Below are 14,195 nucleotides of genomic sequence, written 5' to 3' on the forward strand. Positions count from 1 at the left end.
ATTCATGCTAGTTACATTGGTTCATGCATGCTTAAATGTTTATATGGCATATAATTTTTAATTGCCTTAAATTAAACTGGTTTATTTTTGTAAGCATGTTTTAAATAAGAATTGTTTGTTAGAGTCCTCTTAAGCGTATGTTTGATTTGATTTATGCTATCTTCCTTACTGTTGGATTTTGAGAGGGTCTCGTACAAGAACTTCAGTTCTTACCTCGTTTTTAAAAACCCTTTTCATGCACTCAGGCTTAGTAATGGTGGGACCGACTTGCTGGAGGGAGTGATGGTTTATGATTTGATGGACTGAATTCTGACTGTTTTAGTAATTATGGTTTTTGGAGAGCTTGTTAAACCCTAAATGGGGACTATGCAATTAAATTAAATTAAATTAAATTTATGGTTTGCATAATTCTATGTTTGGAATGAACGATGGGTTATTGATATTAAATCTGTAATGTGCTCCGGATCCTTGGGATATTTTTCTGCAATATTTTAAAATCATTTATTCATAAAATTATTTTTTTTGCATTTTTCGAGGGTCTTGGGGTCGTTACAAAGGTGATATTGAGTTCCATGGTATTCATAATCCATAAAGGGATTTGTCCCAATCCTCTAACTTATCTTGATAATCTTTCAAAGCTTTTTCCTTTTCCTCAAGGGAGAGTGCTTTCACTTGATCTTCTTCTTTCCTTGTGAGCTTCAATTGAGGTTTGAAAGTGGATCTACTAACAAAACCCTATAACTTATTCTCTTTGATGTGATTTTTCATGGCGGTTGACCACATCAAATAGTTGTTCTCATTAAACTTGAAGTAGATGACTGAAAACTCTCTTTCACTCATGTTCACGATCAAAGAGATAAGTCTTCTAGCAAGAAGATGATCACCACCAAGAAAGAAGCTTGATATTAAAAATTCAAATTACAAGAGCCCGAGGCTCAGATACCATGAAATGAAATAAGCAAAACTACAATAGATGGCCACTAAGGGCTACAAGAAATCACAAACACAAAGTGGTCACTAATGGACCAAATAGATTCGCACAAAGGAGATACACAATAACACTTCACAAGAGAGCCAAAAGTAAAGAATATGATTGCATTAATTCACAAAATGCTTAGACAGACATTCTTTACAATAGAGAAAATGACCCTATTTATAGAGCCAAGCAACAACAAAGGGAGGCAGTCCAACGGTCATAAATATGACTGAAAATACAAAATAAAAAATAGAAAACAGCAAAAAAACTTTACTAAGTTGTCCCTCTTACAATATACAAAATGACCAAAATACCCCTGATATATAATCATATTTTAACATATTTGACCTTGACTTACACAAGGTGAAAGCACTAACAAACATCACTAAGAACATGTATAAGAGCATTTGTGAAACTTTATTAGCACTAATGTTAAAATGATGAAGTCAATCCTTTGTAGAGTTTTGAGAACGTTAAGTTTCCAAGAAATGGTTGTCGAACACTCTTCTCATCGAGCAAGGGTTCTCTTGAGAAACTGTCACGGTACATGGTATTCTTGTATTTATTTAAATAGGTTGGGTATATCATATTTCTTCATTGTAGCAAAGGGTATTTTTGTATATGTGTGTTTCTAATCTCTCTATTTAAGTGAGATTAGACCTAATGAGAATATAACGATTCTCTCTCTCTCTCTCTCTCTCTCTCTCTCTCTCTCTCTCTCCTTTACTCTCTCTCTCTCTTTTTTGAACTGCGCAAAACCCTAGTTATCTTCAACATAGTGTCAGAGTTGGACGTAGTTCTGAGCATCTGACTGTATCGACCCACCTGTGGATTGGTTCCAGCATGCGTAGCATCTGATTTAATCTGTCGTCCTTCTCTTAGGGTCTCGTGTGTACAACAGAAACGTAGATTTGAAGCCAGCATGTACAGGATCTGATCCGACGTTCCTTCTCCAGCAGAAACGCAGACCAGATGGTTATCGTTGACAACATCTACAACGACTGGTGTACGTGTGCAATTTGGATCGTGTCCTCCCTATTGTGATCCAACTGTCTGATTGTGTTGGATCTGGCTTCAAAGTGTGCCAATGGTGGTAGAGTGGATGTTGAATAAGTCTACAGTTTCGGGCATGAACCTGACGCATCCCTATCGTGTTGGATGTGTGGTCGTGGTATGCAACCTGTCGTAGTCGTGGTATGCAGCCTATCACAGTCCCTTGTTAAGGTGGATGGTTAGGTAAATTTTCATTAAAAATTATATGTGAAAGTTTGGATCTGAACAATCGTTGTGTTACAATTGGTGGTCGTGGATCTCAAATTTTATCTGTGAAATTAAAACTTGATATAGTCTGTTTTATAGTTGGTTGTTGGTGTGCACCAAATCCGGACTTTCAGCAGGTTGTGTGCGCACGTGTGTGAAACTCAGAGGTCAGATATAAAGCAGTGGCTGACTTTCAGCAGGTTGTGTACCTACATTTTGAATCAAGCCCATTATTATATCCCATGGCTGAAACTCAGAGGTCAGATATAAAGCAGTGGCTGATTCTAAAGCCTTTGCAAGCCCATTTTCGTATGGATCATCAGTAAAATTGGATGAGACCAACTATGCTAGATGGTCTCGAACATTCATGATGTATGTCTTAGGGCATCGTAGAAAACATATTTTGTTGGAAAATGAGCCCAAAGATAAAACTGGAAAGTATGCTACATGGGAAGATGACAATGATATTGTTATGTCATGGATTATGAATAGCGTGCAACCTCACATAGCCGATGGGCTTATTTATTACACCTTCGCAAAACAAATGTGGGATAATTTACAAGATACTTACTCTCAAGAAACTAATGTTAGTCGGATTCTTCAAGTAGAGCAAGTGATCTATAAATTGCAACAAGGAGAGCAAACTTTAGCCCAGTATTATGCCTCTGTGAAGGCAGCCTTTGAGAGACTAAACACACATAGACCACTGTGCTGTGACAAACAGAAACTACATCAGGAGCACACCATGGTTGCACGGTTCCTTACTGGCTTGTCATCTGAATTTTCAGTTACTAAAGTTCAGATGTTGACAGGCTCAGATGTTCCCACTCTTGCTGAGGCATATAATCGACTAAGTAGGCTTGTCATATCCCTTCTTTCATCCCAATTGGAATCACAAAATTCTGCTCTGTCTGTTTCCTATGATCGAGGCCGAGGTTTCATTCCTAATACTTGAGGACGTGGACGTGGACGTGGTCGAGGTATAGGAGGACGAGGCAAGCTCCAGTGTACCTACTGCGGGAGATTTGGGCATTTAGAAGATAGATGCTTTGACAAACATGGAAGACCTCCTGCATCTTCAGCTAAAGTTGTTCGTCTCCCGTTGTTCCTCCTAGTGATTCAGTGACTCTTACTCGTGATGTGTATGATGATTTGATGGCACATCATTCCTCTGTGACTGATGTTGCATGTTCTGCAGGTGATGGATTATCTTCCCAAGGTAGTCGGTGGTTTATTGATTCAGGGGCATCTAGACATTTGTGTGGAAATGAATGTGATTTTTCATTTTTGAATAGTGTTGCTAACCATAAAAAGGTAGTTCTTGCCGATGGGAGCTCCTCTCCCATTATTGGCCAGGGAAATATCTCTATTTCCCCTACTCTACAGTTATCAAATGTTCTTTATGCCCCTTCATTCCCTCAAAATTTGTTATATGTTAGTCGTGTTGCAAAAGAATTGAATTGTAAAGTAATATTTGATCCTACTTGTTGCACTTTTCAGGACTTGTTGACGGGGAAGACGATTGGTGGAGGCTACGAGGAAGGTGGAGTCTATTATCTACACTAACCTGTTGGCTCTGTTCATTCGGCAGTTGAGTCATCCTCTAGTTCGTTGCTTTGGCATCATCGTCTTGGTCATCTTCCGTTGCTTAAATTGCGTAGAGTCATTCCTCATATCTCGTCGTCCTCTACTCTACTGTGTGAAGCATGTCAGCTTGGGAAGCTTCATAAGAGTTCATTTCCGTCTAGTCAGAGTCCTTCAAGTCAAAATTTGTTTGATCTTCTTCATGTTGATGTTTGGGGTCCAAGTAGAATTCCTAGTCGTTCTAAGTGTCGTTATTATTTAGTCATTGTAGATGATTTTTCCATATTGTCTTGGGTATTCTTGTTAAAAGATAGGGCTGAAGCCCCCATTATTCTTAAATCTTTGATTATTGAAATAAAAACTCAGTTTAATTCTTGCGTCAAAGTTGTTCGCACTGACAATGCTTTTGAATTCAAATCCTCTGAATTATTACAATTTTACAAAAATCTTGGAATCCAACTTCAAACTTCCTGTCCTCATACCTCTCAACAAAATGGAGTAGCGGAGCGCAGGCATAGACACATTTTAAATGTCGCCCGTTGCCTCATGATTCAGTCTAATATGACCGCGTCTTACTGGGGAGATGCGGTGCTAACTGCGGGATACCTAATAAATCATATACTTTCAACCTCTGTGGGGGATCACATTCCCATTCAAATTCTTAAACCTGAAGCTCCACTGATTTCTATCTCTCCAAAGGTGTTTGGTTGTGTGTGCTTTGTTCATAAACTTGGTCCCACCCGAGATAAACTGTCACCCCAATCTATAAAATGTGTTTTCGTTGGGTATCCCAAACACAAAAAAGGATATCATTCTTATGATCTCATTTTCCAGAGAGAGTATGTCAGTGCGGATGTTTCATTTTTTGAGTCTATCCCATATTTTTCTAGTACTTCTCCAAGATTACATGCTAGCCAAGGTGACTCCTTTCCTCTTCCCGTCCCTCCATTTCCATTGGAGTCTGTCAGTCTTGAGCCTCTCGTTCCAAGCCCGGTTCCGTCACGTTACAAAAAATCCTCCTGTGGTGTACACACATCGAGCTCCACTCAACTCTGTGCCTTTGCCATCGGCTCCTCCAGAGGTAAGTGTTCCTGACCCTACTGACGAGCCTATTGTTGATGATGATTTACCTATTGCTCTTCGAAAAGGACAAAGGCAGTGCACACTTCATCCTATTTCTCAGTTTGTTTCTGAGGCCAGACTCGGTGGAAATATGAAGAATTTTGTATTAGCACTATCTGCTACATCAATTCCTTTAAATCATCATCAAGCTCTTCTGGATCCCAAATGGGAGAAGGCCATGCAGGATGAAATGGATGCATTGCTTTCTCGGAGAACATGGGACTTAATTGATCCTCCACCTGAGGCTGCTATTGTCGGTTGTAAATGGGTCTATACTATTAAGTATCACTCAGATGGATCGATTGAAAGGTTTAAAACTCGTCTGGTTGCAAAAGGCTATACTCAAACTTATGAGGTGGACTTCTTTGAAACATTTTCTCCTGTTGCTCGTCTTGGGACTATTCGTCTTGTCTTGTCAGTCGTTGTGCACCATGGTTGGTGTCTCTGTCAGATCGATGTGAAAAATGCCTTTCTATATGGAGACTTGGAGGAGACAGTTTACATGCAACAACCCCTGGGATTCGAAGTTCAGGGGGAGTGTCAGAAGGTTTGCAAGTTGAACAAGGCAATCTATGGTCTCAAGCAGAGTCCTGGTACGTGGTTCTCCAAGCTGGCTAAGGTCATGTCAGCATTTGAGTTTGTTCGATCTGCCTCAGACCACTCTCTTTTTATTAAAAAGACTTGTACAGGGATTGTGGTCATGGTAGTATATGTTGATGATATTATAATCACAGGTAGTAGTGAAAAAGATATCTCTGAAACCAAGTCCCACCTGCAGAAACACTTTGTAACTAAGGATCTGGGACCACTCAGATATTTCTTGGGCATAGAGGTTGCAAGGAGTAAAGAAGGTTTGGTTTTGTCCCAACGGAAATATGTCTTGGACTTGTTAAAGGAGACAGGGATGTTAGGTACCAAACCTGCAAGGATTCCTATGGATCCTAAGGCTCACCTATTTGATGAAAAATAAGAGTATGTGGACAATAGCAGTTATTGTTTCTTAGTTGGCAAGCTATTATACGTGACTGTAACTAGACTTGATATATCTTTAGCCGTGAGCAAGATCAGTCAGTTTATGGACAAATGTACAAAGGCTCACTGGGAGGCTGCAATGATGATCCTCAAATATCTAAAGTTACCCCTTGGAAAAAGACTATGGTTTAGACAAAATCCCTCTCTAGATGTTATTGCCTACTCAGATGCGGATTATGCAGGGTCGGTTGTTGATAGAAAGTCAACAACGGGATTCTGTGTGTTTGTTGGAGGAAATCTGATTACTTGGAGAAGTAAGAAACAAACTGTTGTTGCTAGGTCGAGTGCTGAGTCAGAGTATCGGGCTATGGCTCAGACCACTGCAGAGATGATGTGGGTTAAATCTGTGTTGACTGATCCCCATGTAAAAGTCTCATTACCTATGGAGATGATATGTGATAATAGAGCTGCTACTTATATTGCTAATAACCCAGTGTTTCATGAGTGGACAAAGCACATTGAAGTGGATTGCCACTATATACGTGACTTGGTACAAACTGGGAACATTTGTACCAAGCACGTATCTTCAGAAGACCAAATTGTTGATGTTTTCACAAAACCCCTAGCTAGTTCAAGTTTTTCAAAGTGTTGTGACAAGTTGAACATCATTGATATATATGCTCCAGCTTGAGGGGGAGTGTTGAGAAACAGTCACGGTACAGGGTACTCTTGTATTTATTTAAATAGGTTGGGTATATCGTATTTCTTCATTGTAGCAAAGGGTATTTTTGTACATGTGTGTTTCTAATCTCTCTATTTAAGTGAGATTAGACCTAATGAGAATATAACAATTCTCTCTCTCTCTCTCTCTCTTTTCTGAACTGCGCAAAACCCTAGTTATCTTCAACAGGTTCGATTCACCGCGCATGATCAGCGGGGCAAAAGCGTCTGACCTTTGTTCGACGAGAAGAGTGTTCAACATTACACCCTTCTCGATCAGGTTATATGTCACATGGATTCAGATGCAGGCGTAGGACATGACGTGGATTCACTTGGTATAATTTGATATTTTTCAGTAATTAGGATATGGGGACACGACTATACACATTGCTATGGTAGGAACATCATATAATGAAAGTATATTGAAATTAAACTGTAATGTAATTAATGGCAAATTTTAAAACAAAAAGAATTCAAGTGAATATGAAATAAGTAAATAAGATCATAAAAGAAAATAGATAAAGTTAATGACACAGTGTGAAACTGGTTTGACTGTACTCATGAAGTGTCGTGTCATGTCCATGTAGTGTTTGGGTGTCATATTGTGTCAATACGGGATACACATAGGGCTGTCAACGGGTTGGGTACCTAACCCAGCAGGGTATACCCAAACCCGCCCATATAACAAATTGTTGGGTTCGGGTTCCGGGTCAGTTTTTTCTGGGTCACGAAAATGGAATCCCAAAGCCAAACCCGCATAATTTTAGGAATTTACTTTTAATGATAATTTATATAAAATGCTCAGTTCGGGTCGGGTCAAGTTGGGTCGGGTACCTAACAAAAATCATAACCCAAACCGGGCTCGAATATTGCTCGGTCGGGTTTGGGTCAACCCAAATATTATTCGGGTCAGCACTTTTCATGCCCATACCCGGGGATTCAAGTTTGGGTTGGGTTAGGTACTCGGTACAAGTCTGACCCATTGACAGCTCTAGATACGCATGCTAAGTGAAGTGTTTGTGTGTCGTATATAAATAAATAATATATATTACTACTTTTCTAGCTAACTGCCAGCTAACCGAGCTTTTGAAGGTTTTTTCCATGTTTACCTTAAATCTGACCGTACATGTGTTCTACATGCTTGATTTTATAGGAATCGACTCTTGGATCATTCGATTCTGATATGCAGGAAGCCTTTCATAAGGTTTAAAAATTGATGGTCTAAGATTTTCATAAATATTCAATGCTTAAACAACAACAACAACAACAACTACGCCTTCATCCCAAAACAATTGGGGTCAGCGATATGAACCAAAAAAGAAATTCATTTTGGGTCTTCCACATGAATCCTTTTCCTCCAATCATTTCTATCCAATGCCATGTCCTCGGTGAGGTTCAAAGCATTCATATCCTTTCCTATCATCTCCATCCAAGTCTTCCTAGGCCTACCCCGACCTCTTTTAACTAATATATTTTCCCATTTCTCCAACCTTCTAACTGGAGCATCATTAGGCCTTCGCTGAATATGTCCAAACCACCGTAAACGATTCTCTCGCATCTTATTTTCAATGGGTGCAACACCTACCTTCTTACGTATCTCCTCGTTCCGAATCTTATCTTTTATTGTATTTCCGCACATCCATCTAAGCATCCGCACATCCATCTAAGCATCTCAGCTACACTCATTTTTTGAATATGATGTCTCTTGGCAGCCCAACATTCCGTACCATATAGTAAAGCGGGTCTAATAATCGTCCTATAAAACTTTCCCTTCAACCGCAATGGCATTCTACGATCGCACAGCACTCCAGTTGCACTCTTCCATTTCATCCACCCAACCTTTATCCTATGATTTACATCTCCATCAATTTCTCCATACTTTTGAATGATAGATCCCAAATATTTGAAAGGATCATCCACCGGTATTTCGTGCTCACCAAGCTTCACTACACTCCCATCACTATTTCGTTGCTTACTAAATCGACATTCCATGTATTCTGTCTTACTCTTACTCAACTTAAAACCTCTTGCTTCCAATGTCTGTCTCCATAATTCTAACTTAGCATTAACCCCAGCTCTAGACTCATCAATCAAAACAATATCATCAACAAACAACATACATCACGACACATTTTCTTGAATTGATCTCGTAAGCTCATCCATCACTATAGCAAATAGGAAAGGGCTTAAAGCAGATCCTTGATGTAACCCAACCGTTATAGGAAAATTGGTTGTCACCCCTCCACAAGTGCGGACATTGGTTACTACTCCTTCATACATATCTTTAATTATACTAATGTACTTGAGAGAAACACTTTTCTTCATCATTGTCCACCAGAGAACGTCCCTAGGTACTCTATCGTAAGCCTTCTCCAAATCAATAAAAACCATATGCAAATCTTTGTTCCTCTCTCTATTTCTCTCAATAAGTTGTCTAAGAAGATGTATAGCTTCCATAGTTGATCTTCCAGGCATAAAACCAAATTGATTCTCCGATATCATGACAATCTTCCTCAACCTAGACTCAATCACCCTCTCCCAAAGTTTCATAGTATGACTCATGAGTTTTATACCACGATAGTTTGTGCAATCTTGTATATCACCCTTATTCTTATATAAAGGCACCAAAGTACTCTTCCTCCACTCATTAGGCATCTTATTAGTTCGCCAAATCAAGTTAAAAAGATTTGTCAACCATTCTAAACCTTTCTCTCCCAAGCATTTCCAAGCCTCGATAGGTATACCATCTGAGCCAACTGCCCTTCTTGATTTCATTTTCTTCAAAGCCTCTGCAATTTCTTTCTTTTGAATCTTGCGCATGAAGTCACGATTTATCTCATGAAAAGGAATGGAGAAGTCTCCAAGATCTTGAGCATGACTATCATTAAAAAGCTTATCAAAATAATCTTTCCATCTCTCCTTAATCTCCTCATCTTTGACTAAAACCCTTTGTGTTTCATCTTTGATACATCTAACCATACCCAAATCCTTCGATTTCCTATCTCTCATCTTTGCAAGCCTATAAATATCCTTCTCGCCTTCTTTGGTATCCAACTTGTCATAAACCTCCTTATATACCTTAGCCCTCGCGTTTCGAACAACTTTTTTAGCTTCCTTCTTTGCTATCATATACTTCTCCAAATTCTCATTATCACGACTCTTACTTAGATTTCTATAACACTCTCTTTTAACCTTAATAGCTAATTTGACATCCTCGTTCCACCATGATGTATCCTTACCTAGTGGTGCACCGCCTTTAGACTCACCCAATACCTCCTTAGCCACTTTCCTCATGCCACCCGCTATCTTATTCCACATTGATTCTGAATCCTCCTCGAGACACCAATCAACTTCTTTAACTACCTGCTCTACAAACATTCCTTGTTTAGCTCCTTTCAGTGCCCACCACTTAATTCTAGGATCTATCCTATGTCTATCTCTTTTGCGGCATTGTCTAATTCTAAGATCTAAAATTAAGACTCTATGTTGTGTAGCTACACTTTCTCCCGGTATAACCTTACAATCGATGCAACAACCCCTATCTCTCTTTCTAAGTAGGAAAAAATCTATCTGACTCGTATTAACCCCATTTTTAAATGTTACTAAGTGAGACTCCCTCTTCCTAAACCAAGTGTTTGCTAAGATCATATCATAGGACAAACAAAAATCTAAAATCCTTTCTCCACTTTCATTTCTTTCTCCTATACCATAGCCTCCATGGATACTCTCAAATCCATCCCTACTAATGCCTACATGTCCATTAAGGTCACCGCCGATGAAAAGCTTTTCTCCATAAGATATCCCTTGTACTACTCCATCTAAATCTTCCCAAAATTGATGCTTAATGGAATCATCTAAACCTACTTGAGGTGCATAAACACTAATAATATTAATAATATCCGTACCTAATACTAATTTAATAAGTAAAATTCTATCACCCTTCCTACGGACCTCAACTACATTATCTATAAACTGACGACTCATAACAATCCCTACTCCATTCCTTTTTCTATTTATTCCTGTATACCAAATCTTATATCCCCAAGGTTCTATCACTTTAGCTTTCTCACCTACCCATTTGGTCTCTTGAAGACATAAAATATCAATCTTATATTCAATGCTTAAAAAATCATGTTTTTTTTTTATCTAAAAAACATGATCCAAGTATCGTTCCGTAGTAAGTTGACCATGTCTATGGTCAGATTTAAGGAAAACATGAAAAAAATACTTCAAAATCCTGTTAGCTAGAAAAGTCCTAATGGCTGCTATTTCTTGCAAAACCATAGATGATTAGATTGGCTCCAGTATGCCCCTCCTCAGCTGTGAACCATAGAAGAAAAGAATGAAGAGAGAAGAGATGACAAGAAGAGGGGAAACAATAGTAGGGGAGCAAAACCATTCAATCAGTCTCCTTCTGGTCATATTATCACAACATCGGAACTAGAAGCCCCATCAAGCTATTGATTGGTATGCACCATCTACGATTTGTTTTTTGGGTTCCAATGCTGGGGCATGGACAAAGCATTAAGTAAATCAACTACATGATGTATGCCAAATATAAATTTAGTTGTTTTGGACCTTTGGTCTTGAATTTGTTGCAAGCAAATTGCTTATCCAATTCTATGTGCTTTGTCTTATTATGCTGGATTGGGTTGACTGATATAGCAATTGTACTCTTGTTATCGCAACATAGGATAAAATGAGTTATGGGTTGACCAGGATTGGTGAACAAACATCACAACCAAGAAACCTCTGTGGTGATAGTGGCACTATAATGAACTTCGGTGCCACACCTTGCAATTGTGTGTTGCTTTTTTATTATTCCAAGAAACCAAATGTAGTCCCAGCTACAAGCAATACCTAGCTGTAGACTGACAAATAGCTGGGTACATAACCCACATGAGAATGTGCAACAATTAACAGTCTTTCTATATAAAGAGTAGAAGGATCAACATATGTTAAACCATCATCACAAATTCCTTCTATGCATCTGAGCGTAGTTAGTGCCTGCATGAATTTTGAAACCTGTTTACCACAAAGACAATATGTGGCCTCATAATAAATAGGCATGATATAGCCCCACTTCACTTCTCTCTGTTTCTGGATGCATGCCCGTATGAATTTTGAACAATCAATGTGATTATTCACTGAATATTACATGTCACATATGTATTGTTTCTAACTGCTATCCCCATGGGGCTGATTGCATTTTTTATGCTTAATCTTGAACGATAATTTTTCCACTGGATTTCATGAAAGTTATTCTGTGAGTCTTTATCCATATATGATTATAAAGATGTCAATGTATATACTGAAAATTGGACTAGAAGCATAAATGATTGTACGGTTGATTGCAATACTTTTCTCTTATGTTTTTGTCATCATCTTGTTTTCTTTCTAGTTGTCTCCTGCACCTTTTTCAGTTTTACTGCAATCTGTTTTTGTGCTCTTTTCTTGTTAATACTGGAAAGCATATTATTTCAACATGTCAACTTATGCTTTCAGAATTTCTCTTTTATCTTTCAGGCTTTGTAAAATTAATTCTGTTCAAGTTTTGTTGATGAATTCCTGTCCTGTTGAATTATTTTTTTCTTTATAGGTTGTTTAGTCTGCCTGGGGCTCTCATAGTTGGCCTGCTTGGTGTAATTGTTGATGTGCCAGTTATTTTCCTGATAGCTCTATGCAAAAGCCCTTTCATGCTTATCAAGGGCTGGCATCGGCTAATTCATGACCTAGTAGGTCGAGAGGGTCCATTCTTGGAGACTGCATGTGTGCCTTTTGCTGGACTAGCGATTCTCCTATGGCCACTGTTAGTGATTGGAGCTGTACTTGCTTCACTGATATCAAGCATTTTCTTAGGAGCATATGCTTTTGTTGTTGCATACCAGGTATTGACCAATTTCATGGTAAAAAAAATTAAGTTTCCTTTGCTGTTGCACATGTGCTATTTCAACTTGCTTTTATTGTATTTCAAGAAATCAAATCATTGTATTTTCTGAGCTACTATAGTTCACTTATAATTGTTTTATGCTTGAAAGAGATAAGTTGCTAATTGTTGTTTTCTGTGAAATGCATCTGAAACCATACTGTAGCCTGCACAAGGAAACAAATTATTTGGTGTAAAGCTTATGCTTAAGTAATTTGCTCTGATCAATCAACCCTTACTGCATTTTCTGCATGTAATTTGGGTACAAATATTAATGGTCATGAAAGAACTCCTTTGATAAGCTCTAGTTCTTGTCCATTCATTTGTAGGAGAACAAATATGAATTGTTGTGGGGCTGATCCGGCTTTCTTTCATGAATGCTATTAAACTGTCCTTGTTTCTTCCTCGATAAAGTTGGACAACTAATGATGCATAATTACCGCTTATTATACACTTCTCTAGGAATATTGTCTTGCCTGTGTTGCTATTTTTAAATGCAAATTTTGCGTTGCCTTAGTGCAGAATCTGTTCTATGATGCATGCCTAGAGTTGTTTGCTCATTACAGCTACTCTTCCTCTTGAGCAAAATAGAAAACATGTTTTCAATCCTAAAAGCTACTTGTCAAACCATAGTTACCTATATCGTTCAAGGTAATTTCTCGGCAAGAGTTTTTGTTGGAGATATTTTTAAAAGGTAGAAAAATCTTGGAAGCTTAAAAATTTGATAAAAATATAAATAATAGTAAGAAACAATAGTTTTTCTATTATTTTTCTTACAAAAAATATACAAAAACAAGTTTTTAAAATACAAAAAAAATAGAAAAACTGAACTTAAAATATACAAAAATAAGTTTCTTTTTGTATTTTGCAAAAATATTGTGATAATATCGCGATATTTACATTTTAGTGATATTTTGAAAATATCACGAGATTTTCCTGATATTATTGGAATATTTTCAAAATATCGCCAATATCAGTGACTATCTCAAACACACGTTTGATCTGTAATCCATGCAAATGACTATCAGTATTTATCTTCTATCGAGTTTGACATTTCATGGTTGTGCCATCTACCCATCATTTTGAGACAGTGCAACTGTCCCACTATAAGAGGTACTTTGTCCCTCAGAAACAGTAAACATCTTTCTAAAATCTGCCCAACTTTAGACTCGTCAAGATCTTGTTTGTTGACATGAGTCTGGTATGGTCAGCTGTTTCAATGAAGGTAACATGCTTTTTACTACTTTTTGATGTGATGTACATGTTAATATTCCTTTATATAGTTTTCTGTAGATTAAAAATGTATTAAATTTCAACATTATTCCTTCATTAGTAAAATGTCATGCTTACAGTTGTATGTGGCCATACATGTGATAATTGCAGATCATTCATGTAAAGCATGTGCATGTACCATGTGAACATTTGTTACAATTTTTTGATAGAATGGGTTGAAATCATTTTTATTTTTCACAAGAAACAGGAGACCAGTATATATTTTCAGGATTTAGTTGCATAGGAGATCATATATCATAAATGTTGGAAAAACCTAGGCCTCTATTTGTGATGACTTAGATAGGAGCGCATATGCTCTTGGGTCAGTTCAGGTCCAAGGGCAGTCAAACTTAAGTTGGGTGC

The 14,195-nt window shown here is 37.9% G+C and overlaps 1 protein-coding gene across 2 annotated transcripts in view; it reads left to right on the top strand.

The window, feature by feature from the left end:
• Window positions 1-14,195, top strand: part of LOC149829725 (putative membrane protein At3g27390) — a 54,612-nt gene that overhangs the window by 38,139 nt on the left and 2,278 nt on the right. For both annotated transcript variants that reach the window (XM_090016069.1, XM_090016070.1), the window contains exon 5: window positions 12,234-12,522. In XM_090016069.1, coding sequence (XP_089872195.1) covers window positions 12,234-12,522 — 289 coding nt within the window. The remainder of the gene's footprint in view (window positions 1-12,233; window positions 12,523-14,195) is intronic.

Source organism: Nuphar pumila, chromosome 8 (assembly GCF_984573655.1).
Source record: "Nuphar pumila chromosome 8, dmNupPumi1.hap1.1, whole genome shotgun sequence".
Taxonomy (NCBI): Eukaryota; Viridiplantae; Streptophyta; class Magnoliopsida; order Nymphaeales; family Nymphaeaceae; genus Nuphar; species Nuphar pumila.